Here is a 25,312-nt window from a genome sequence, read left to right on the forward strand (position 1 = left end):
GTGCTCCCCACACAGCCAGCCACAGTAAAATCATTTCCTTCTTCCTCATCCAAGGACTTTTCTGCCCATCTATCTGCCCATGCCTGACACTCACATACATTTCTGTTCTTTCTTAAGCCAGTTTCCCAATCCTTTTCACTCATCTTGCTGTTCTTTCCTATCTTGTACTCCTGTACTTACACCAAGATAGTTTATTTCCAACTGAACATCTTTGAACAGAGTTCTGCTTCCACATACAGAAATAATAGTTTGATTTTAGATAAGCTGTGCATGATGAAATCCTTTCAATCCTTGCTTTTAAATCAAGTTGAAATTTATTTACAAAGTTTAAGGCAAAACAACCCATTACGGTTAGGGCATGTGGAACTTCAGTTCTGTTCTTCTATAAGGTTCTGCACTTCATGGAGCCAAAATAAAAATGTAGCTGAGATAAAACTCTTTGAAGGTTCAGTGGGCATTTCTACCCTTTCTCTCAAATAGACGTAGAAGTACTAGGTTATTCTACAACATAAGGCAGTATTATGAGAATTTCTGATTCACTAATAAGTAATAATAAAGTTTTCTTGCATCTTTCCCCAAAATATATCTCTAGCCTATGCTTATGAAGTAATAATGATTATATAGTAATAATGATGATAGTATTTAATAATGAGCATTTAATGTGCTATATATTGTGCTATTTTAGATTTTTGATTTTACTTAATCTCCATAATAACACCATGAGTTAAGTATTACATTAATATTTTTCCTACTTCAAAATAGGAAAACTGAGACCTAGAGTAGTTAAGCTTCTTTTCTAGAAATACAAACTAACAGCACTGGGACTGGATTGCCAGCATCTTTGCTCTTAATCATATTATCTTGGCTCCTGTCTTACAGGAAAGAGCACAGCATTGGAGAAAAGGATTCTAATCCACTTGCCACAGCTAAGTTAGGGCAAGTCTCTAGGTCTCACTTTACTGCTAGCTAAAATAATGGACTTAGAGCAGATGATCAAGAAAGTTCCTTTGTAGTCTAATATTCAAATCCATTGTTAACCAAAACATGTTGGAATTCAAAATCCTATTTAACTTTTATGCAACTGATCTCATTAGTAAAATAAATTTCTTTATTAAAATGGAAATTCATATTTAAAAAACCAATCAGTCATAAGCTTCTATTCATCTGTCATTCATTCAGAAAACCATCAGATGGCATTCTGAACTCCTCCAAAATCCAAGGCTGTGCGTCAGGGTTGAGGACTACCAGAAGAAATCAGACTAAGTTAGAGATTTTGTGTTTAAGGAACTTAGTGTCTAGTGGAATACAGAAGAGATGATTATAAATAACAAAGTAGAGAGTGAAAGATATCATAGATGGGTCAGCATTTATTCTATAGGTCTTGCAAAGAGGAAGAGATTATTTGGGTACCATGCAATGGGGATGGGGGTTTGGAAGTAGATTCCAAAGAGCTTTTGGATTGGGACTTAAAATAGCATTGGGATATTTTTTCTAATACATAAAAATTGCATAATTTTATATTGAGTTACTTACAGTAAATATCAAAGACTGCTTGTTCAGAGTAAACTGTTTTCTGGCCAGATGGTCCATAATATGTCACAGAGCAGGTGAATGGCATTTGAATGTCAGCCTTGGTTGTCTTGTACTCCAGGGATGAAGTCATGATATAGAGCTGAGTCACTGGGTCCATTTGCTTTTTAAAAATTATGACCACCGCTGAAGAAAATAAAGAACACTAATGGTAGGATCTTTCATCGGAAAATCACAGTCCTTAATTAACTGTCACAGCAACTTTGAGAAGTGGTTTTGTCCTTCTTACTGTATTTAACAGGAGGGAAAATTGACATGTAGTGAGGTAGATGTCTTTTCAAAAACATGAATCAGAGACATGGACAGAAATAGAATCCTGGAATTCTATCTCCCACTCACTTTAATTAACTTTTAGAACATGCCATATAGAGAAATAATTTTCTCTGCTCTTGATTCTTCTGCACAAGGCCTAAAATGATGTTTTAAAAATCCCTTCTGATTTAATGGATACTTAAAGTAACAAAGTATAGAGTCATAGATCAAAAGAGGGCAATGCATTTAGACTCAGGATAGTCTAAGGAATGCTTAGACAAGAGAAAGGCAAAACAGGTCATCTGAATTTATTGCCCACTTCTTACCCACCTCCTTCAAGTGGTTGCAGAACTTTTCCATTCCTGTACCACGTGATGTTGCCATCCGGATAACTGTCTTTTGAAACGCACTCACCCAACTGCAAAATAAAGAGGAAATATTACAACCTTGGTTCCATCAGTGGTTGTCCATTTGAAAGCCCCAGACTCCTCAAGGGATGCAGAGTTACTCCAACGATTTCCTGACCCATTCATTTTCCAAGCCTTGACTAAGGGCTGAATGAATACACACTTGTATAAAAACAATGTTTTGTGCTTAAAATTATGGTCTTGCCCATTTTAAAATGTGCAATAGATGCTGCCACCATTAATGAAATCACATTCATTTAAAAGCATTACCCAATTCATTTTGACAGTATTCAGTTTTAACATTAACTAAATAACATAACTATATTAACATTGGCTATTACCATGGTTCATAGATCTGTGTATTCAAGAATCATTAATGGTGTTAAAATGAGGCTGCCTCTCCAGCTTCATGCTACATTTATTTCAGGTGACATATACTTACCACGATCTATAATCCCCACCACTTTATTTCACATGTGTTCTTAATATTTAGTGTTGTATTATGCAGTCAAATTCATTCTGATTCAAAGAATTCTGAACTTGTTTTTTCCCCCAGCCAAGGAAAATTTGGCTATTTTAGTTAGTGAAAATGAGATTATGAATCAAGTTATGTGTTCATATACGGAACTCCAGTTTTGTCCCTCCTTCAATACAGACTTCCTTCAAACCTCTGCTACTGTGATTGTTTAAATCTGATCTTATCCCTTAACTTCAACTTTTCAATAGTTTAATTTGTCAATATGATAGAGACCAAGCACTATACATGACAGAAGCCTTGTCATAATCCAGCTTCTCTTTAACTCTCGAGATTTATCTCTTATTGCACTCTCTTGCCCACTGGCTAAGCGCCCAAAATTCCAGCAACGCAAATAATGTGTTTCCCAAACATGCCATTTTCTTTAACATGGTATTATTTCATATTGTTGGAAAGCCCTTTTTACCTTTGGTCTGGAGAAAATCTACTCATGTGTCATTACTTCATTAAACATCCATTTCGTTCAAACAAGAAAGACTTATGCCTTTTTTAACTCTCATCTCCCTCTCCTCCCTTCAGAAATGACCACGCCTTCCTCTGTGTCTCCTCTTTACCTTGTGCAGATTTTCTGCCTGGCACCTGGAACACTGTCAGCTGTCAGCTCCACTGAGCAAAGTCTATCTTATTTGTCCTGGCATCTGAGGCCAGGAGAAGGCATTCAACACTAGGCTAAGGAAAGACAATTAATCAAAAACAAGTTCTTACCTTTTTAAGCTGCTCTGTTTCAAGAAATGGGGCTTTGCTTACAATTTCGGGTTTAGATGGTTGCTCTAAAGTTAAGTAGAGAAAGATTTTAAGTGCATGTGGGAGAAGAAAATGAACTTTTGTAGTTTGGTTTATAGAAAAATAATTCATTTACTCAAAGTAGAAATATAAGCAACAAAATAAAAAATAGATTTCTCATATAATCTATAATTAAGAAATCTGGTTAGTTTACCCCTTCCAAATATTTGCTTTATTATATTAAATATTATTTTAAGTGCTTATTATTCCTGTGAATAAAATACTGGTAATGTTTTCTGGATGCTTTATAAACAGTGAGTACGGTTTAGATTGTAAACAGAGGTTAATATACTAAAGAGGATATGTTATCTGCAATTGGTTACCATGTGCACTTTCTACTTAATAATTTCCATCTCCTTAGATGAAAACCTGAGTCCACATGAATCTGAATCACAGGGGTGCTTATTTAAAATGCAGATTTCTGGGCTCTACCTGGCCAACTAAATCAGCATATCTGGGGAAAATCCTATAAACCTACTTTTTAAACAAGTTCCATTGGGGATTCTTGGGCACAGTGGAGTTTAAGAATCACTGCTCTAAAATCATGGGAAATGCAAAGTGGCTAAGGGATGTAGAAGCCCAAGTTTCCTGTGTATCTCACACCTTATCTTTTAAATGAAGTTATATTATGAAACTATAAATGTGAGAAAATCTTTCACATTTGGAACCTGAGATAATGGACAGAAGCGTTTTAAATATAGGAAGTTCTGTAAGCATAAATTCTGATAGAGGCTTCGGGAAAAATTGATTACAAATTGCAGCAAGAAGGTATTATTTAAACTTATTTTTTCTTAGCTATCAGTTATCTATCATTGATGGATTTTTAAACTTTTTAATTAGCTCTAACAATTAGTCTATAGAAAATGGATATTGTCTCATTGTCATTGATTTTTGTGAGTCTCATGGAGAACTATTCTATTTTCAAATAAATAGACAAAAACAACCAGCTATTCTCTCTTCTATAGTCTTATTGTCTACCATCTCTATACTTTTAATTTTGACTACCAAACTAAACTAAATTGCTTTTGTATAATTATTACTCAATTTGGAATTCAGTTATCAGACATGTTACCTACCCAGACCATTATAGAAAACAAGGATGAAGACAAAAAGTCTTTGGAACAGCAAGATGGGTATCACCAAGATTGTATGCAAAAATAATGTAGGCTTCTTCAGGTTAACATCCTGAGTTAATTTTCCCTTTGCAATTGTTTTATATTAGAAATTAGAATAATTAATAATAATAGTGAATCTGCCTATCTGTTGAGCTTACACTTTAATTATAAGAGGCCTATTTACTATTAATTCTAGAAGTATAATTCTCTTGATACAATTTTCTGAAGAGCGATTATCTATATTCTAAATGCACAGATTGGAAAGAAAATATAAGAAAGATAAAAAAAATGGAAAAAAGAAACATAGAAAAATAGAAAAGCATAACAGACGATTATATTAACACAAACAAGAAGTGGCACCTGGCTACCTGATTGTTAGGAATGTGACCAAAAATAGAAAAAACTGACAAAATATAAAAAACTGGTCCAGCAATTTCACTCCTGGCATATATTCAAAGAAAAGAAAAACTCTAATTCATAAAGATTCATGTACCCCTATGTTTTTAGCAGCATTATTTACAATACACAAGATACGGGAGAAACCTAAGTGTCCATTACACATAAAGAAGTTGTTACATGTGTGTATACACACACACACACACACACACACACACACACACACACACACACCCCTAATGGAATACTAGTCAGCCATATAAAATACTGAAATTTTGCCATTTGCAATAACATGAATGGACCTGGAGGGTATTTATGTTTAGTGAAATAAGTCTGACAGAAAAAGACAAATACTGTATGTTATCACTAATATGTGGAATATAAAAAAGAAAACAAATGAATGAATATAACAAAACAGAAACACATTCACTGATATATAGAACAAACTAGTGGTTACCAGTGGGGAAAGGAAAAGGGGTAGGGACAAGATATGTGCAGGGGGTTAAGAGGTAAAAATCACCATGTATAAAATTAATAAGTAACAGGTATATATTGTGAAGCACAGGGAAATATAAAAATATTGAATATTGAATCACTATGTTGTACACCTGAAACTAATATAATATTGTAAATCAAGTATACTTCAATTTAAAAAATGTTTTTCAATTAGAAAAAATAAATTATAAAAATCAAAACGACGTAAATAGCAGTTCCTGGGAAACATGTGGTAGGGGATTAAAGCCTTCTCCAATACACATCAGTAAGTCTTGGTTTTACCATTATCTTAATGTAACATCATTAATGTTCATAATTACAACTCTGAGTTATTGAAAAAACCTTAAATTATGTTCAGAATTCAATGTTTTATGGCAAATGTCTAATACCTTTGAGAGAGGGCTACATCCAAAATATTTAAACAGAACAAAAATCTTGGAGCTTGAGTAAATGTAAGTTCTCTGGGAACTAAAATCAGTTATTCAGTGACACCTCTCTGAAAGCTCAAGAGAGGTAAGATATTAAATTAATTTTTGTGGTTGATCAAGTGTCAAGATTAACAAGAAAAAAAGAGCAAATAGTTTTCTGTTTCCTCAGTACTATCTATGCCTGGAATATATAGAGAGATTTGAAAAAATTCTCCAAAAAATTAGGCTCTTAATAGAATACGAGGATGGGCAGTTTTGTTAAGTTGTACTAATTTCTAGCTCACCAAAATCAGATACCATTTCAGTTGGAACATACTTCCTCTAATGTCAAATATATTCCTCTACTTTGACTTATAAACCCCATATAACCATAAATACTGATGTGTTACAATTGTTAGTCTTTTCCACATGGCCATGTGTGCTTTCTTTCCATAAACACTTTCTAAAATTTATTCTTATTTCAATAAAATAAAACTGCAGCAAACCCAGGAAAACCTGATGAAAGTATGCTAAAAATTTAGTCCTCTTTGTACTGTTATTCACTTTTCCATTTAGAAGAGAGAGTCACAGTGGGTACTGAGAAAGTAATGGTAATACCTATTGCATTTCTCTGAGTTATTTTCTCAAACTTTTGTTTCAAATCCTCTATATTAAATACATATTTTGTATGTAACTTTCTCTTATATTAGCTTGTAACAATCCATGAGTATTAGTTAGAAGACCATAAAAGAGGATGTGTACTATTTTAGCCAAATTGCATATTGATTCCAAAGTGTTTTAAAAAAACTTTATGTGAATTATGTCTTAATACGATTCAAGGATTCATAACTAAGTATAGAATTGAAAGGGAAAGTCATACTACAAATTTATTTGCATTAGTAAAATAATTTTGTCAAGAGTTTCACAGCCAGTTGAGGATGGAGTGATGAATGCAAAACTGCTCTATATCACCCAAATGCATGAGTGTTATTCTCAATAACCTCACACAGAGGATGTGGCTCAATTGGATATGGGAGGGGAGCAAGAAAAGGCAGGTGCACTGGTTACATTGAGTCAAGGGTGCTTCTCTCAGTACTTTGTCAGCAATCAACACTTGATGTACTTTAAGTAAATCACTGTGAGCATGAAATCATAGTTTATTTTCCTTATGAGATGGGAAAAGGTATTTTTTATATTTAAAGACTCAAAATGAAATATACAGTGTAGATCTCATTTGTTAAAAAGGTATTTTCTGCTTCCTTCATTCTGAAAAAATAAAAATGACTTGCAGTTGAAAGTTGAATAATTTTCACAGAGGGGGTGGGAGGAGGGATGCTCAGTTTTGATAAAACATTGAGAACAGTGTCCCAATGAAAGCTCAAATAACTGTGATGTCAACCATCACTAGAAGAGCTGGTTGGTCCAGGTGGAAGTCGCGGGAGCAATCTTCCTTTTAATACCACACACACCAGTGCAGAAGATTAGGCTGGATTGTGGTTTTCAAATGCTTTTTAGTACTCAAGCCCTTCTCCCTTTTTTCCCCCTGAACAAAATATCATGATAAAACTTCAAAATATTGAGTGGACGAATTATAGCTAATCAAGTAGAAGCAGCTCCTCACCCACCTCAGCCCTATTCATTAGCACGTCAAAGAGGATCCTAGGAACAGAGTGGGAAAACTACCGCCTAATCCAAAGTACTTATTTATTGATGATGAGAGAATCAAAGCCCCTGCCCTGACTGGTGAAGTCACTTGCCCAAGGTCAGAAATTAGCAGCACATCTAACAAAGCCAGATCTCCTGATGACCAGTTCAGTGATTTTTCCATTGTACCACCGACAGCCATTTGGCTCTCTGGGCAAGCATTCAACCTCTAAGATCTACTCTTGCTAAGGGATGGTTTTATTAACTTCAAATGTGCATTAAATGCAAACAGTTTGATTTTGATGCCATTCAACTACTAACCAACCAACCAAACAAAAATGCCTCATTAGTGGTGACAAAGCATGGGACTTACTTGGATCTGGTCTGCTTTATGGGCATGACTTCTTGCATCTGAGATATAGCTTAAAACTGAATAAACAAACTTACATCAGAAGTAATAAAGTCATCAGTCATGGCCTCTAGTTTGAATAAAAACAGTTTGTGCTCATCAGGAGGACACCGCAGCAAACTGATCTGGGATTAGCTCACGTTAACCACACTCATTGTGTGGTACACAGTGCACGTTGCTAGGTGCTAGGTGACTCGACAGAAGGAAACAGAGGACTGATTGATGAGCCTAGTAACTCTTAAGTGATTGCAATATATACATGGGTAGAATGAAAGCCTCCATGTCACAGCTGCTATTTGCTTCACAAATAATGATCCAGTGTAAATTCATCATTTTTAAAAAAGCAAAGCCCTTATATGCTCTTGCAAACTCTTTCTTTATCATGAGCTGTGCTGTTTATTTAATTGGACTTGGAGGGTCCCACAGTTTCTAGTATAAAACCCCATTTTCAAAAGTGTGTAACTTGTCTATTTAAATTCTCTCTGGCCCAGAGCCTGGAATGCAAATTCTGTTTCTGAGAATCACTTTGTTTTCAAAAACATTCAAAAGAGAAGCGGGTAGGGGGAGCTGATGGTATGCAGGGTGTAAGTTTGTTTTTATAGCCATAGAAATTCTCTGTATTCCAAAACAGCTTACAAATTTTATCAAATTAGGCCAAATGAACTTTTATGGCATTAAAAAAATTATATTCTGAAAATTGTCACAAATGTTTCTTCGAAATGGAACAACCTGAATTTTCTCAACTTTCTTGTAGACTGTCTTGATATTTGGTAATTTTAACATAATAACAAAGAAACATGTCAATGACAAATCAATACACATAACTTTAAAATGCTGTGACTTAATCTCTGTACCTACTGCAGTACATTCTTGTGTACTTATATTTACGATGTCATGGCCTAATAAAAAGATTTTGGTTGCTCTCTTTAGAAAAAGTGTTTTTAGCAGCACAACATCCATCTTCCTAATAACATCAAAGTGAAATAAAAGACAAGAAAGAAAAAATACATGGGACTTTGGCAAATACAGGATGGAGATTATCCGGGGTGTTTAATGGAAGGGGGCATAACTGGGAAACGCTTGGTACTTCGTTTGATCCATAAAATGATTGAGTTGAGTGGATGGTTTCTGGAAAGTACCTTCTAAGCTGAAAGGTAATAAACTGAAACGTGTATCATGCTTTTACAAGGTTCTTCGGGAGAACAAAGGTCTCCTTGATAGTATAAGCACTCTTTGAATCCTTGTCATGAGTCCATAGGAGCACTGAAGTCCATATAAATGCTTAAGGGACAGTCCTACTTAGTTGTATAGGCTATTACGAGAGAAACAGGAAAAATCCATGGTTAATTGCTGTAGTAGCAAGGCCCTCTGTGTTTCTTTCTTCCCTGTTTATTTTAATAATTTCTAGGTGCTGTCAAGTTATCAGAAAGCAGAGGAAAAAACTGAAAAGTGAGACCTTCTTCCCTAATTAAAAAAGACTGGCATTCTGAAACTTTCGAGACCTATTTTTCTCCCTGTAATTTCTAAGATATTAAGATGTAATGAAGGTGGGATATTTTATTAGAATATTAAAAGATAAAAAGTTTTAATTAGAACTTCTCAAGTCATTCATTTGCATAGCTAGTTGTACACACACATTAACTATATATCATCATGAAGCAAAGTAACCTCCAGTAATTATTCCAAGTTTCTTCTACAACCTTTTCTTGTTCCAACCCTCCTATACTTTTTCCCCTTGGTGGATTCCATGTACACATTTAGAGTGGGGTGAACTTCTTTATTTTAGGGCAATTTTCTAAACCGCTTGAACAGTCTCAAGAAGTAAATCAACAAGCATTAAGCATTAAAGGTCAAAATGTGTGTGTGTACACACACATGTATATACATATACAGAAAACTTAGGTCTCCTGTTTGTATTTTATTGTTTTTACATATCAAATGGCAACTTTTATATGGTTTAGCCAAATGCATATATATGTAAGCATGATATGCATGAATATGTGCATGTATTATATATCTATGTCTCAATATTTACCACAGAACATTGATTTGTACGTCAGTGAAAGTAAAGGATCACATGTCAGTTTTCATTTAGCAGTACTTCATGTCACAGGAAATTTTACCCAACAAAACAACAGAATATTCTTTTATTTCCTCATTGTAAAGCTCCTATTTGCATTTCAGGTTTTTTGTTTTCCTCACTGACAGCATGCACGAGCAGAATGAAGATCTCTAGAAGTCCTCTTACATAGATGCCTATTGTGGAGACACTACAGAGAGTTCAGTCTTCTTTCTAAAGAACATTTTCTAGTACCAGCCATCAATCCCACTTAGCAGTTACACTGCAGACTACTTACTGAACACCTTGACTACTGTAGGTGCCTCAAACACGTTGTCCTCAGTTACGAGCATGCACACAAATCTCTTTTCATCACTGATCTTTGCGTTACTGATAGAGAGAGTGTAGTTTTCTGAGAGGTTCAGTCTGTCTTTGTATTCTGGTACATCGTCGTACTGCACACTTTTCTTTGTAGAGGACCTGAAGGCAATAAATACTGGGGAGCCATCAGGCTTTTCCTAAAAATTGAAATAACAATACATTTTTTAAAAACAGGCATATTTAGATGTTTCAGGATTACAGCCAGAACAACAAAATTTTCTTGGCCGTATTATTCCACCAAAATTTGTAGTTTGGTCCAAGAAGAATAATTTTAGATAAGTGCCTCATATAAATCTTTGGTTATAGAAAATTACTCTTCATAAGAAGAGAAGCTGTTAAGTTCTTTTACAGGTATCAATTTAAATATACAAAAGTGAAAGGACAGAACTTTAGGAATCCAAGCTTTTCTTGCATCTGGAGGACAGAATTAGTAACTGTTTTGAAAATGACAAGGGTTGGCCTTATGTCTAATGTAAAAGAAAAAATATAGATGAAAACAAACATATAAGTATTATGTTACAAAAGGATTTTCAGCTAACTATCAGAGCAAGCATACACTTGAGTTGCAAACACTCATTTAGAAATCCTGGGCAATTATCTTTAGCATGTTCATTACTTTAATCCACATACTTTATGTGTCCACACTTTTCAGTTTCAGCCAGAACTGGCATAGCTGACCTTTACACCTAACATAGCTTAATGAGTCTTCATAGAGGAACAGTATTTGCCCTTGTGAAATGATCATGTCCATTAAGCAATAGAATTAGATTAATCACTAAAACCCATAGTTTTGCTATCTGAATCTTAAAACTTAGCTCGAAGTGTTTTCATATAAAATCTGGCATATACAATTATGCCAAGAGCACTGAGACATAATTCATTTCTTTCTCTGCTCCCACAAACATTCTCTTACATACTAACAATAATCTAAAATAAGGGCCAATCCCTCTTCTACTTACCTCACAAGGCCTTTGAGAAAATAAAATATGATAAAACATTCTAAAATGCATGACAAATTTCAAGGTGCTATAAGGAGTAACATTTAAAAAATTATTAATATTTACTAATGTTATGGACTAAATTTATATGCCTAAGCCCTAACCCCCAATGTGGGATTAGTGGAGGTGGGCCCCTGAGAGGTGTTGAAGTTTAGATGAGGTCATGGGGATGGTACCCTCATGATGGGATTAGTGCCCTTATAAGAAGAGGAAGAAACATGAGAGCTCTCTCTCTCAATGAGAACATGAAGAAGAGGTTTTGTGAGCACATAGCAAGTGGCAGCTGTCAGCAAATCAGGAAGAGGGCCCTCCGCAAGAGGTGAATCAGCTGGCACCCTGATTTTGGACTGCCCAGCCTCCAGAACTGTGAGAAATAAAAGACTGTTGTTTAAACTATCCAGTCTGTGGTATTTTGTTATAACAGCCCAAGCTGACTAAGACAATTACTAAGCTAATCTTGGAGTCCAAAAGGTTTAGCTGGTTGAATATCTGAATACGTCAGTAATATTCTCCTTAAATCTTTTAATTTTGCCACAGGTTTACAATGCAAATCCTTGTATTAAATCATTCCTTCATTAAGAAAAATATGTTAGACCAGTATCTTAAACGTCTATAATATATTTGTTCACTTATGCAAGAAATAATAGTTATTAAATTTCGAGCACTTAACTGTATGCCAGTGTACTTTCTTTGGGCTTTCCATGCATTAATGGATTTAATATTCATAACAACCCTGTAAATTACACATAATATTGTCTTCATTTTTAGACAATGGAGACAGAGATTGGTTAAATAACTGGTCCATTGCCCCAGCCAGTGTATCTCAGCAGGGCCAAGACTGGAGCTCCACAGCCTGGCTCCATTATAACTACACTATATCATTCTCGACAGCCATTAGATGCCTCTTCTGTACAAGGCACAGAGGCAGATGCTGGTGAAGAGGTGGTGGGAGTGAGGTAGGGCGGGGTGCACAGGGAGCTATGATCTCCATTCACAGGGAGATTACGGTGCAGTAAGAGAGAAACTAATCCATCTTTCCTCTGTGTTTGCTCCCTTTCACTCTTTCCAAATCTGCTCTTTGTCTTTCAGGTTACATTAAATTAGAGGTTGTATAGTATGTCTGCGAATCAGGACTGCTTTTAGAGCATATGGTACTTCAAATGTATCTCATCAGTTTATTACTGAAGGTTTTTGTTTCATTAACAATTAGAAAATTGTCATTATTATTTGTTTTCATTGCCATTGTGCCAGTTACATTTAGGTGAAAATTATTTCCTGGGCATCAGTAATGTCTATAATCACAGAAGTTTTCACCACTGTATTCCATTTATTTTTGCATTAAGTTTGACTCAATGGTGAATGAGGTGGTAGTCTCCCAGACCCTTGGAATTTTAGGGAAGCTAATAGACTTTGTCCTCATAGGCCTTAACTTCATATTTCCATTTTTATAGGGAGCCAGAAATAGTCAGAAATTACCCAGTGTGAGCTGGATAACAGGAGGAGGGATCAGGGAAGTGCTATGCTGCCTCACCTCCTTCTTTTGCCTTCACTTGACCTTCACACAGTGTGTTTAGAGCTTAGTAGCCCCACACTCATAACAACTTACACTTTTCGTGCAATTACCATGTGCCAAGTACTAGGTAAGTATTCTGATATGAGTTACTTCATGTAACCTTCACAACACTATAAGGAAGATTATTATTATTTCATTTTTTTTCTATGAGAAAATGGGGATTAATTCACTCATCCAGAATCCCACAGCCAACACATGGTAGAACATGTCAGTCTGACTTCACAACCAGATTTTAAAAGATTGTGTTATACTACCCCTGGGGTGCAACTTACGTACATTTCTATTCTGCACAACGTTTGTTCTTGCAGATATCTGAGAGGAAAAGTTGTGTGGTTCAATAAACTTAAGAAATGAATGAACTCAGACAATTCATCATGTATCTTAATATAGGAAAGGCTCTGAGAAGTACTGCAGTAAAAAAACTTTTCAAAAATTATTGGACCATCACAAGAACTAAAGTAATATAGAAGTGTGATTGGATTTGAAGTAATTCAGAAGTGTAAGATGCTTTCAGGAATATATCAACCAATTAATTCTGCTTTTTTTTACGTGTGTAAGAATAATACATAATAAAAATCTATGCCCAAAGTCAAAAAAAAAATTGGACCATCAAATCCTTTTCCTATTCAAATACCTTTTAACATTTCATGGACCTAGGGAAAATTTGCCAGTTGTGTTCAATGAAACATATGTCCTCTTTTTAAGCTTGCAAACAATTGTGAGTCTCATGTGATCTAGCACTGGGAAATTGTGCCACACAGACACCTTTTGTTGGTCTTGGTAATGAAATTGAGATATTTTATCAAAGTTACCTAGCCTTTCCACATCACCTACCAGGATATCTACCCTTCATTTCCAGACCCATCGGTACCTTGATACCTGAGAAAATATGATTTTGCTACCTGCAAAAAATGAGTAAAATCAGCAATGTTAAATTTTAAAAGGACCTACCACTTCGACTGAGTTCTAAGATCAAGTAACAGGCTTCTAATACTGATGACTAATTTTCAGTGAACATTTGAATGCTCTGGCTTCTAGTGCATCTTGCCTTTGCAGTAACTACACCAAACAAAACATGAGTGTGTAGAGAAAGGCTGCCATCTTCCACTAAGCTCTGTCCTATACTCCACTGATTTTACCCTGGAACTCTGCCTTTTCTTCTGCCTCAAACACTTCAGGGTGAATCTTTCAGACTAATTTGAGCTAAGAATTACCTGTTTACTGGCTTTATTTTAAAATATCATTTGTTATGTAAGACTTAGGGATTATTCTTTTGAAATATTCGACACATTAATTTCACCTTTTTACATTTATATCCACAGTTGAATATTGTCATTACGTTAACTTGAAATTCACATCTACTCACAGAAGGAATTTTCTTTCAAAAACTAGAGGCAATTAACCAAGTCCAAGGTAGGTCACACTTACATATTTCCATTTGCCAAACATGAGATTCTGAGGTACACTGAGTCGGCAAGGCATGACAATGGTATCTCCATATGCTGAGTTTACAGTATACCATCCAAGACCTTTAGAAAAAAAGGAACACAAGAGAGAGAAGAGTTTAAATGTTTTCTTGAAATAAAGTAAATAACTTCAGTTCAAGATGCATTTCTTTTTTTTTTTTTTTTGCGGTACGCGGGCCTCTCACTGTTGAAAGGCCTCTTCCGTTGCGGAGCATGGTCTCCGGACGCGCAGGCTCAGCGGCCATGGCTCATGGGCCCAGCTGCTCCGCGGCATGTGGGATCTTCCCGGACTGGGGCACGAACCCGTGTCCCCTGCATCGGCAGGCGGACTCTCAACCACTGCGCCACCAGGGAAGCCTCAAGATGCATTTCTTAATGAAGGTTATGTATTATAATTTTATCTTAAATGACATAAAACAAAGTATGTAGTTAGAACATATTTCCTATAAATATCAACAGCTCTTATTTAGCTACTAAGGCTTCAAATGTTACATAATTCAAATCTATAAACCTCTCAGTTTAGCGAGGAATAGATAAGTAGTATATGCCAAAGGAACAGTGTGGAATCTGAGGGTTTATTTTCACCTTCACTATATTTCATAAGAAAAAACTTCACTATATTTCATAGAAATGTGGGACTATACAAAGAGATTAACATGCTTAAAATTCTCAAAACTAGCTTTAAATATGTTTGTTTTTTTCATTTGAAAATATTGTTAAGCTTAAATTCGGAAAAATTTAAAAACTGAGAACTAATACATATAAGACCACAACTGAATCTTAAATATAAGTGGCAAAATGAGCATGAAAATGGCCTGCTTTACAGTATTAATGGTTAAAATACTAGTTTTCATTTTAATTATACATAAAATATTAACAGGAAAAGAATTTGTAAGGAATTCCCTGGCACTCCAGTGGTTAGGACTCCACGCTTTCACTACTGAGGGCGCGGGTTCAATCCCTGGTCAGGGAACTAAGAACCTGCAAACTGGGGATCCCCTGGTGGCGCAGTGGTTGAGAGTCCGCCTGCCGATGCAGGGGACACGGGTTCGTGCCCCGGTCCGGGAAGATCCCACATGCCACGGAGTGGCTAGGCCAGTGAGCCATGGCCACTGAGCCTGCGCTCTGGAGCCTGTGCTCCGCAACAGGAGAGGCCACAACAGTGAGAGGCCCGCGTACTGCAAAAGAAAAAGAAAAAAAGAACCTGCAAACTGCGTGGCAGCCAAAAAAAAAGAAAAGTATTTGTAGTATGAAATTTCTTCATGAAGTGATTACACTGTTTTTTGGGTAGACAATCCAACTTAAGCAATAGTTTGCTACTAAGGTAAAGAAAACTTCCTGGTCTTATTTAATTCTTTATTGAAAAGAATGTGATGATCAATAATTAAATTATCAACAATACCCACATTTTTGCATATGTATGTAACATACTATTCAAATCTGTATATATTTATGAAGTTTAAAGAAACATAGGCATTTAACTTGGCAATTGTATAGTACTTAGGAAATATATCAGATCTTTTTACCTTATTTTGTTTACAACTATCTTCAAAGTTAGATACATTTACAATTAAATACCTGTTAAGATATGTCACAGTTGGATATAGAGTGTTAAGGGGCTAACTTTATTTTAAACTGAAAAGAAAAAGAAATGATATTTTGTCCACCAGGTGGTGCTAAAGTGCAAAGCTAAGGCAATTTACAACACATGAATAAGACCATCTTATGACTTTCTGAAGAAACAAGATACGGTGGATACTATCTCTCTCTGTTACCCATCAACCACAACATATAAAAATTTCATATAGGGATAAAAATCATTAACCTTAGTAAAGAAAGAAAAGGTAATAAAATTCCTATTTTAAAATTCTGTCAGTTGAGGAATCTACTTTCCTCTAAAGCAATTTTGCTCCAGTGAACAAAAGCATTACAAAGAACACAAATTTCATGTAAATATACTGCACAACTACTTTCCAGAATTTTTAACATTGTTAAAATAAAGAATACAAAGTATAAGCCATGAGAATGTGTTTTTAACTTGCTATTAGAGACAAAATTTTACTAAAATTTTTATTACATTCTGTTTTATAATGAAAAATTACTGGGTGGGAGGGAGGGAGACGCAAGAGGGAAGAGATATGGGATATGTGTATATGTATAACTGATTCACTTCGTTATAAAGCAGAAACTGACACACCATTGTAAAGTAATTATACTCCAATAAAGATGTTAAAAAAATTACAATTTTCCATCAATAATGTTTAATTGTTTAGTATCCACCATACTTTAAATTCCTTTTTACTATAAATCATTGAAGAGCATAAGACTATAAGGTCTCTTCAGCCTTGTTAAAATAAAACTTGTGAGGATTTAGATATGTGGTGGCAGACAGGCAAAGTGATGACAGTTAAGAAATTGTTTTATTTCACAATATAGTACTTGTTTTCTACAATACTTTGGATATTAAATATGGAACTTGTATCATGTATTTTAGGATCTGTTCATGCAGGTTTGTCAAACCATGGAAACCATTTTGTGATTTAATACTTTGTTTTTTTCATCAATATATAGCAAGACACTTGAATATGTAATGACTCTAAGATAATGTGAATCTCTTCTTAAATTATGGTAAGACATGCACCTCTAATTATCTACTATAATTATAAAAACATACCTTCTTTTGACAACTGACACTGCTCCCATGAACTCCATGGTTCAAGGAGTGAAAACAGTTTACACAGCTTAGGTACCAATGAGGTGAATCCTTCACTAGGCACAGGGAAATAAAAAATTCCTTTTCCAAAAAATGTAATGCTTTGCTCTTTCTTACAGACCATTTTTCTTTCCTCTTCTCTAAAGAACTTTAATATACACCAAATTTTATAATTTTATATTTTACAATTGATTTAAAAATTTTATAATTTTTATAATTGATTTTAAAGCTGTATGACTTTCAAGTACATAATGTATTAGCATGATGAAAGCACAATCACAGCAGGAAGAGGACCACATATATATATACTTTAACATTTTTATTGGAGTATAATTGCTTTACAATGGTGTGTTAATTTCAAGTTATACATATGTTCCCATATCTCTTCCCTCTAGTGTCTCCCTCCCTTCCACCCTCCCTATCCCACCCCTCTAGGTGGTCACAAAGCACCGAGCTGATCTCCCTGTGCTATGTGGCTGCTTCCCACTAGCTATCTATTTTACGTTTAGTAGTGTATATAAGTCCATGCCACTCTCTCACTTTGTCACAACTTACCCTTCCCCCTCCCCATATCCTCAAGTCCATTCTCTAGTAGGTCTGTGTCTTTATTCCTGTCTTGCCTCTAGGTTCTTCATGACCATTTTTTTTCTTAGATTCCATATATATGTGTTAGCATATGGTATTTGTTTTCCTCTTTCTGACTTACTTCACTCTGTATGACAGACTCTAGGTCCATCCACCTCACTACAAATAACTCAATTTCGTTTCATTTTATGGCTGTGTAATATTCCATTGTATATATGTGCCACATCTTCTTTATCCATTCATCTGTCGATGGACACTTAGGTTGCTTCCATGTCCGGGCTATTGTAAATAGAGCCGCAATGAACATTTTGGTACATGACTCTTTGAATTATGGTTTTCTCTGGGTATATGCCCAGTAGTGGGATTGCTGGGTCGTATGGTAGTTCTATTTGTAGTTTCTTAAGGAACCTCCATACTGTTCTCCATAGTGGCTCTATCAATTTACATTCCCACCAACAGTGCAAGAGGGTTCCCTTTTCTCCACACCCTCTCCAGCATTTACTGTTTGTAGATTTTTTGATGATGACCGTTCTGACTGGTGTGAGATGATATCTCATTGTAGTTTTGATTTGCATTTCTCTAATGATGTTGAGCATTCTTTCATGTGTTTGTTGGCAATCTGTATATCTTCTTTGGAGAAATGTCTATTTAGGCCAATTTTTGGGTGGGTTGTTTGTTTTTTTTGATATTGAGCTGCTTGTAAATTTTGGAGATTAATCCTTTGTCAGTTGCTTCATTTACAAATATTTTCTCCCATTCTGAGGGTTGTCTTTTCATCTTGTTTATGGTTTCCTTTGCTGTGCAAAAGCTTTGAAGCTTCATTAGGTCCCATTTGTTTATTTTTGTTTTTATTTCCATTACTCTAGGAGGTGAATCAAAAAAGATATTGCTGTGATTTATGTCAAAGAGTGTTCTTCTTATGTTTTCCTCTAAGAGTTTTATACTGTCTGGTTACATTTAGGTCTCTAATCCAGTTTTAGTTTATTTTTTGTGTATGGTGTTCAGGAGTGTTCTAATTTCATACATTTACATGTAGCTGTCCAGTTTTCCCAGCACCACTTATTGAAGTGGCTGTCTTTTCTCCACTGTATATTCTTGCCTCCTTTATCAAAGATAAGGTGACCATATGTGCATGGGCTTATCTCTGGGATTTCTATTCTGTTCCATTAATCTATATTTCTGTTTTTGTGCCAGTACCAGACTGTCTTGATTACTGTAGCTTTGTAGTATAGTCTGAAGTCAGGGAGCCTGATTCCTCCAGCTCCGTTTTTCTTTCTCAAGATTGCTTTGGCTATTTGGGGTCTTTTGTGTTTCCATACAAATTGTGAAATTTTTTGCTCTAGTTCTGTGAAAAATGCTGGTTGTAGTTTGATAGGGATTGCATTGAATCTGTAGATTGCTTTGGGTAGTAGAGTCATTTTCACAACGTTGATTCTTCTAATCCAAGAACATGGTATATCTCTCCATCTTTTTGTATCATCTTTAATTTCTCTCATCAGTGTCTTATAATTTTCTGCATACAGGTCTTCTGTTTCCTTAGGTAGGTTTATTCCTAGATATTTTATTCTTTTTGGTGCAGTGTTAAATCGGAGTGTTTTCTTAATTTTACTTTCAGATTTTTCATCATTAGAGTATAGGAATGCAAGAGATTGCTGTGCATTAATTTTGTATCAGGCTACTTTACCAAATTCATTAATTAGCTCTAGTAGTTTTTTGGTAGCATCTTTAGGATTCTCTATGTATAGTATCATGTCATCTGCAAACAGTGACAGCTTTACTTCTTCTTTTCTGATTTGGAATCCTTTTATTTCTTTTTCTTCTCTGATTGCTGTGGCTAAAACTTCCAAAACTATGCTGAATAATAGTGGTGAGAGTGGGCAACCTTGTCTTGTTCCTGATCTTAGTGGAAATGCTTTCAGTTTTTCACCATTGAGGATGATGTTGGCTGTGGGTTTGTCATATGTGGCCTTTATTATGTTGAGGTAAGTTCCCTCTATGTTTACTTTCTGCAGGGTTTTTATCATAAATGGGTGTTGAATTTTGTCAAAAGTTTTCTCTGCATCAATTGAGATGATTGTATGGTTTTTCTCCTTCAACTTGTTAATATGGTGTATCACATTGATTGATTTGCGTATACTGAAGAATCCTTGCATCCCTGGGATAAACCCCACTTGATCATGGTGTATGATCCTTTTAATGTGCTGTTGGATTCTGTCTGCTAGTATTTTGTTGAGGAATTTTGCATCTATGTTCATCAGTGATATTGGCCTGTAGTTTTCTTTCCTGTGACATCTTTGTCTGGTTTTGGTATCAGGGTGATGGTGGCCTCGTAGAATGAGTTTGGGAGTGTTCCTCCCTCTGCTATATTTTGGAAGAGTTTGAGAAGGATAGGTGTTAGCTCTTCTCTAAATGTTTGATAGAATTCACCTGTGAAGCCATCTGGTCCTGGGCTTTTGTTTGTTGGAAGATTTTTAATCACAGTTTCATTTCAGTGCTTGTGATTGGTCTGTTTATATTTTCTATTTCTTCCTGGGTCAGTCTCAGAAGGCTGTGCATTTCTAAAAATTTAGAACCATATATTTTTAATCATTGTATCCCAGGGACAATGTCTGGCATTTACTGGGCATCTAATAAGATGATTTTTCATTTGAATCTTGTGCCATCCTTTCCATTTTGGTTATCAAATTAGCATCTTTAAAAACCAGGGAGCAGTTGACCACACTGGAACTTTGAGAATTCTTTTTCCTACCAAATACTGCAAAGTCTGTCATACACTGTCTTCGATGTGTAAGGAACATGGATTTGGGCTTGGATGGCCCTCTCTTACTTGAAGAGAAACAAACACAAAGCCAACATTCTTACGAGTTTATGGATTAAACTACAGGAGAGGACATTTCTCCCTTCCCTTTCAAGAGAAATTAAGGATTGTTTGTGCTATGTGATCTGCAAATGACACTAAGAAGTGACTTTTTCCTTACTTGTGATGAGCACAAAGCAAAGAGTTGTTTTTAAAAGTATTTGAAAATTCATGGATTGAGTCTTGTAGTGACTGCTCGATATCCAAAATTATCCAGGACAGGACTCTTCAGAGCACAGCAAATGCAAGGGAAATAAGAGATCTGACAAGAATGAGGGCAGTAGGTAAAAAGGCAATAGTTACAGATAGAAGCCCTGGTCTACAGACTTAAGGCAGAATACATGATAATCATTTGCATTATCACTTGTGGCATTAGGAGCCACAGTCATGATGATTTTAGAAATAATTTTCAAGTTTGTTATAATCATCAACTTTCCTCTTCAGGTAAGACTATAAGGGCTCTAGGTTCATCTGATAGAAAAACTAAGGCTTACACATGTGGGAGGGCTAATATCTCTAACCCCCTAGGGATACAGTAGCTACAAAGACTACTGTGATTTGGTGATGAATTAGCATCCTGATTTCTAGAGACGTCTCAGTCTTTGAGATGAAGTGCCAGGGAGACCCAAAGCACCTGTCAACACAAATAATTCTGTTTATACTTTTCATAGAAGCAAGAGATTTTTATCTTTGAATTGCCAAGTCTGAATTAAATTTAGCCTACTAGAATTCCCCTGCAATTCTCGCCCTGTAATATCAGTTGGTTAATTTATTCATGGTTTTGTAGCATAGAGATTATTGGATACAATTGCAAATACAGAATGCCTATGCTGTCCTTCCTCAAAGAGGCAAAATATAAAATATAGAAGGAAATGTGTGTGTGCACAAGGGTGTGAATTTCTGTGCTATACGTGTTATGTCTACTTGTATATTGTATGTCATAAGATACTTTAACCTGGGCTAAATCACCTTTTGTATTAAATGTTTTAAAATTTTAACATAGTGTTATGAATTATTATCACTGTTTCTATCAAAATGTCCTGACGTAAAGTAAAACATAAATATGTTTGGTAGTGTATATATGTCAATGCTACTCTCTCACTTTGTCCCAGCTTCCCCTTCCCTGTCCCCTGTAAAATAGATAGCTAGTGGGAAGCAGCCACATAGCACAGAGATATCAGCTAGGTGCTTTGTGATCACCTAGAGGGGTGGGATAGGGAGTGGAGGAGGGAGATGCAAGAGGGAGGGCACATGGGGATATATGTATACATATAGCTGATTCACTTTGTTACACATCAGAAACTAACACAACATTGTAAAGCAACTATACTCCAATAAAGATGTTTAAAAAAAATACGTGTTATATTTGAGAAGCAATGTGTAATAATTTAATGATTCTTATGAAGAGTTATTAGCTAAAGGTAAAGAACAATAGAACCTAGAAAGGCTATATAGGAGAATTCAGTGGGAATAAAATGAGATAAACACAGCATAAGAATAATCTCTTGACCAAATAATTCTCACACGTAGAATTCTCAGGCAAGTGATCATAAAGTACAAGATAATTATAGTTATGCATTTTATATAGTAAATAATTTAAAGAGGCACTGAAACAGACTGGCAACCTTTTGAAGTTAGGTGAACACTTTATATTTCTAAGTAAAATAATAAAACCGTAATAATTTTGGCAATATTGATGAGAATTCCTTTTTCTGTATAAAGTAATTCTTAAGGACTATCAAGGTCAGAGTAATCATTCTCTTTGCATTGCTGACAACTAGACATTTGAGTTGAGGTCACTTAAACATCAGAATCTGCTACCACGTTTCAAGCAGAAGTACAGCAAATAATATAGAATAATATAGGACCAGAATTCATCAGGGTCTACTTTACATGCTGTAATTTAGCATGGTTAATTATTTTTTATTGCACTGATACTTTAAAAGCATCATCATCCTTGAAAGCTTTTTCTCTTTTTAGCTCTGTATCCCTGTTAGGTGCCATAGAAGGGTTAATCACATTATAAACTGGCTCAGAGCTTACAACATAAAAACTAAATTCCAGTTCTACAGAAATTTTAGAGATATATTTGTGCAAATGAATTGTTGGGGAGGAAGTGGGTAAAAATGAGAGTTATCCTTAGAAATTACGTTCATATTTATTTGACTGATTTTGACAGATAAACATGCTAGTGTCCTTATTTGCTTTATTAATGAATTAAGATATGTACAACTCTAATTAAAACATGTAGTGTTTCTCACTCTCATTACTATTGACATTTTGGGCTGAATAAATCTTGATTGTGGGGCACTGTCCTATGTACGTTTAGCAACATCCCTGTCTCTGCCCATTGGATGCCAGTAGCACCTTCTCCTCATTATGACAACAAGAAAATCCTCAGACATGACAAATATCCCCTGGGAGGCAAAACTGCCCCCTGAAATCCCATCTAGTTGAGAACTACTGATTTAGACCTTCACTCATTTGATAAAACTGTGGTTTCCAATAAAGGGATCATTGTTGTAAAACAGAATCTTAGTGTAAGACTAAATAATCACTGAATATGAATGAAGGGATGGAGGAAGCAATGGCACATAGTAACATTGGTTATTATCAAATTTGTTTTCCTCACAGAAACACATTATATTAAACTATAATAGGAGGATTGATTTCTAACTTTGAAATATTGGGATCCAATCCAATCCAAGAAATTACAAAAAATATACTGTTTTAGCAAATCTACTTCATATACTACAATCAAGCACAAATTATACCTACTATATATGCTTTCTAAAGTGTACATATCATATATATTTTATTTGATATGATAAAATATCATAGTTCTACTGATAGAGAATAAAGCTGATGCCTTTAAAGAGTCTTCCAAACCTGATTTTATGATTCAATGACACAAAGTTATCTTATCTCATAATTCCTCCCATAAATTTATTATATGAAACAAGAGTTTAAAATTTTTGTCAAGGTTGTGTAATATATAACAAGTAAAATTTGTTTGTGTGTGTCTGTGTGCATGTGTGTGGTACAAGGGCCTATAGTTCCCAAGTAACTTGGACTGCATGGCAGGTGGGAGAAGACATCTGAGGGAATCGAATGTCATTTTGAGAAATACTGAAAACAGTTATTCTATTCCCCCTCCCCCCCTTTTTTTTTTTTTGTGGTATGCGGGCCTCTCACTGTTGTGGCCTCTCCCGTTGCGGAGCACAGGCTTCGGACGCACAGGCTCAGCGGCCATGGCTCACGGGCCCAGCCGCTCCGCGGCATGTGGGACCTTCCCAGACTGGGGCACAAACCCGTGTCCCCTGCATCGGCAGGCAGACTCTCAACCACTGCGCCACCAGGAAAGCCCCTCTATCCCCTTTTTCATTTTCTCTTTATAAACTTGGGTACTTGGGGGTCAAGTTGGGTTTTTGCTTAATCAGAGGTAGGAATACATTTGTTCAAACTTTACTTTCTACCTTGCCTTTCACAAGTGTTATATATTATAATGTAGGTATAATTGGGTAATGCCTACATAAAAGAAAAAGAGTAATTCTTCTTTCTCTCATCAGTTCCTATAATTTTATAAATGCATTATATTATACCTTTTAGATAAGTGTTATTCCACTGTGGAATAACATTTCGATGGGAAAAAAACATCTTACCAAATTATTATTGCTAGTACTCAGGAATATGTTTTAATATATGTGTTCTTTATATTACTTCCAAGTTCGGCATGTCACTTGGAAGTGCTCAAAATATTTATCTTTTTAGTGATGTATAGGTCAATGTAATAATCCATATTATGCCATAGAAGGGAGATCTATAAAAAACAATACAATTTAAAAAATACAGTACCAGTATTTGCTGTGCTGAAAATTATCTTCTCAATTTACCACATGCCGCATTATACTCTAAGCACAGAATGATCTATGAGGCTGGATAAGTTACAATTCTTCTCAATTAGTTTAGGCTTTACCCCATCTCTGCTTCATTTTTTATCATTGTTCCTTGGGACCATCTGCTCTGGCTCAATTCCTACATATCCTTCAAGGCCTATCTCAAAAATCATCTATTCATACATTCAAACATGCATCAAGTATTTACTGAACACCTATTATAGGCAGAGTGCTAGATGTTCTTTGTGGGGGAAATATATAAATAAGATACTGAGGCCTACTCCTGAAGGAACATGATGGAATTTGTATGAGCTGCTTATTAGGTAGAGAAAGTGGTATGGCAAAGCAGAGAAGGGAATCACAGCAAAAAGCTTGAGGGTATTGGTTTAGGATTCTTGGAGGAAATTTCATCTGATCTGAACACTGAATTTCTATAAATGGGAAGATGAGAACTACTTCACCAGTCTGTCATAGCCAGGGACCGACCAGGCAGAGGCACTGAGTGATACTTGGTTTTCTCTCTTATGGCAAACTCCATTTTTTTTTTTAACATCTTTATTGGGGTATAATTGCTTTATAATGGTGTGTTAGTTTCTGCTTTTTAACAAAGTGAATTAGCTATACATATACATATATCCCCATGTCTCCTCCCTCTTGCATCCCCCTCCCACCCTCCCTAGCCCACACCTCCAGGTGGTCACAAAGCACTGAGCTGATCTCCCTGTGTCATGTGGCTGCTTCTCACTAGCTA

The 25,312-nt window shown here is 35.5% G+C and overlaps 1 protein-coding gene across 3 annotated transcripts in view; it reads right to left on the reverse strand.

Moving 5' to 3' along the window:
- ALCAM (activated leukocyte cell adhesion molecule) overlaps positions 1–25,312 on the reverse strand; it is a 201,178-nt gene that overhangs the window by 40,501 nt on the left and 135,365 nt on the right. For all 3 annotated transcript variants that reach the window (XM_073804282.1, XM_033855868.2, XM_019923316.3), the window contains exons 2-6: positions 14,473–14,573; positions 10,391–10,610; positions 3,490–3,554; positions 2,173–2,260; positions 1,534–1,716 (exon numbers count right to left, since the gene is read on the reverse strand). In XM_073804282.1, coding sequence (XP_073660383.1) covers positions 1,534–1,716; positions 2,173–2,260; positions 3,490–3,554; positions 10,391–10,610; positions 14,473–14,573 — 657 coding nt within the window. The remainder of the gene's footprint in view (positions 1–1,533; positions 1,717–2,172; positions 2,261–3,489; positions 3,555–10,390; positions 10,611–14,472; positions 14,574–25,312) is intronic.

The sequence above is a fragment of the Tursiops truncatus genome, chromosome 4, assembly GCF_011762595.2.
Source record: "Tursiops truncatus isolate mTurTru1 chromosome 4, mTurTru1.mat.Y, whole genome shotgun sequence".
In the NCBI taxonomy this organism is placed as follows: Eukaryota; Metazoa; Chordata; class Mammalia; order Artiodactyla; family Delphinidae; genus Tursiops; species Tursiops truncatus.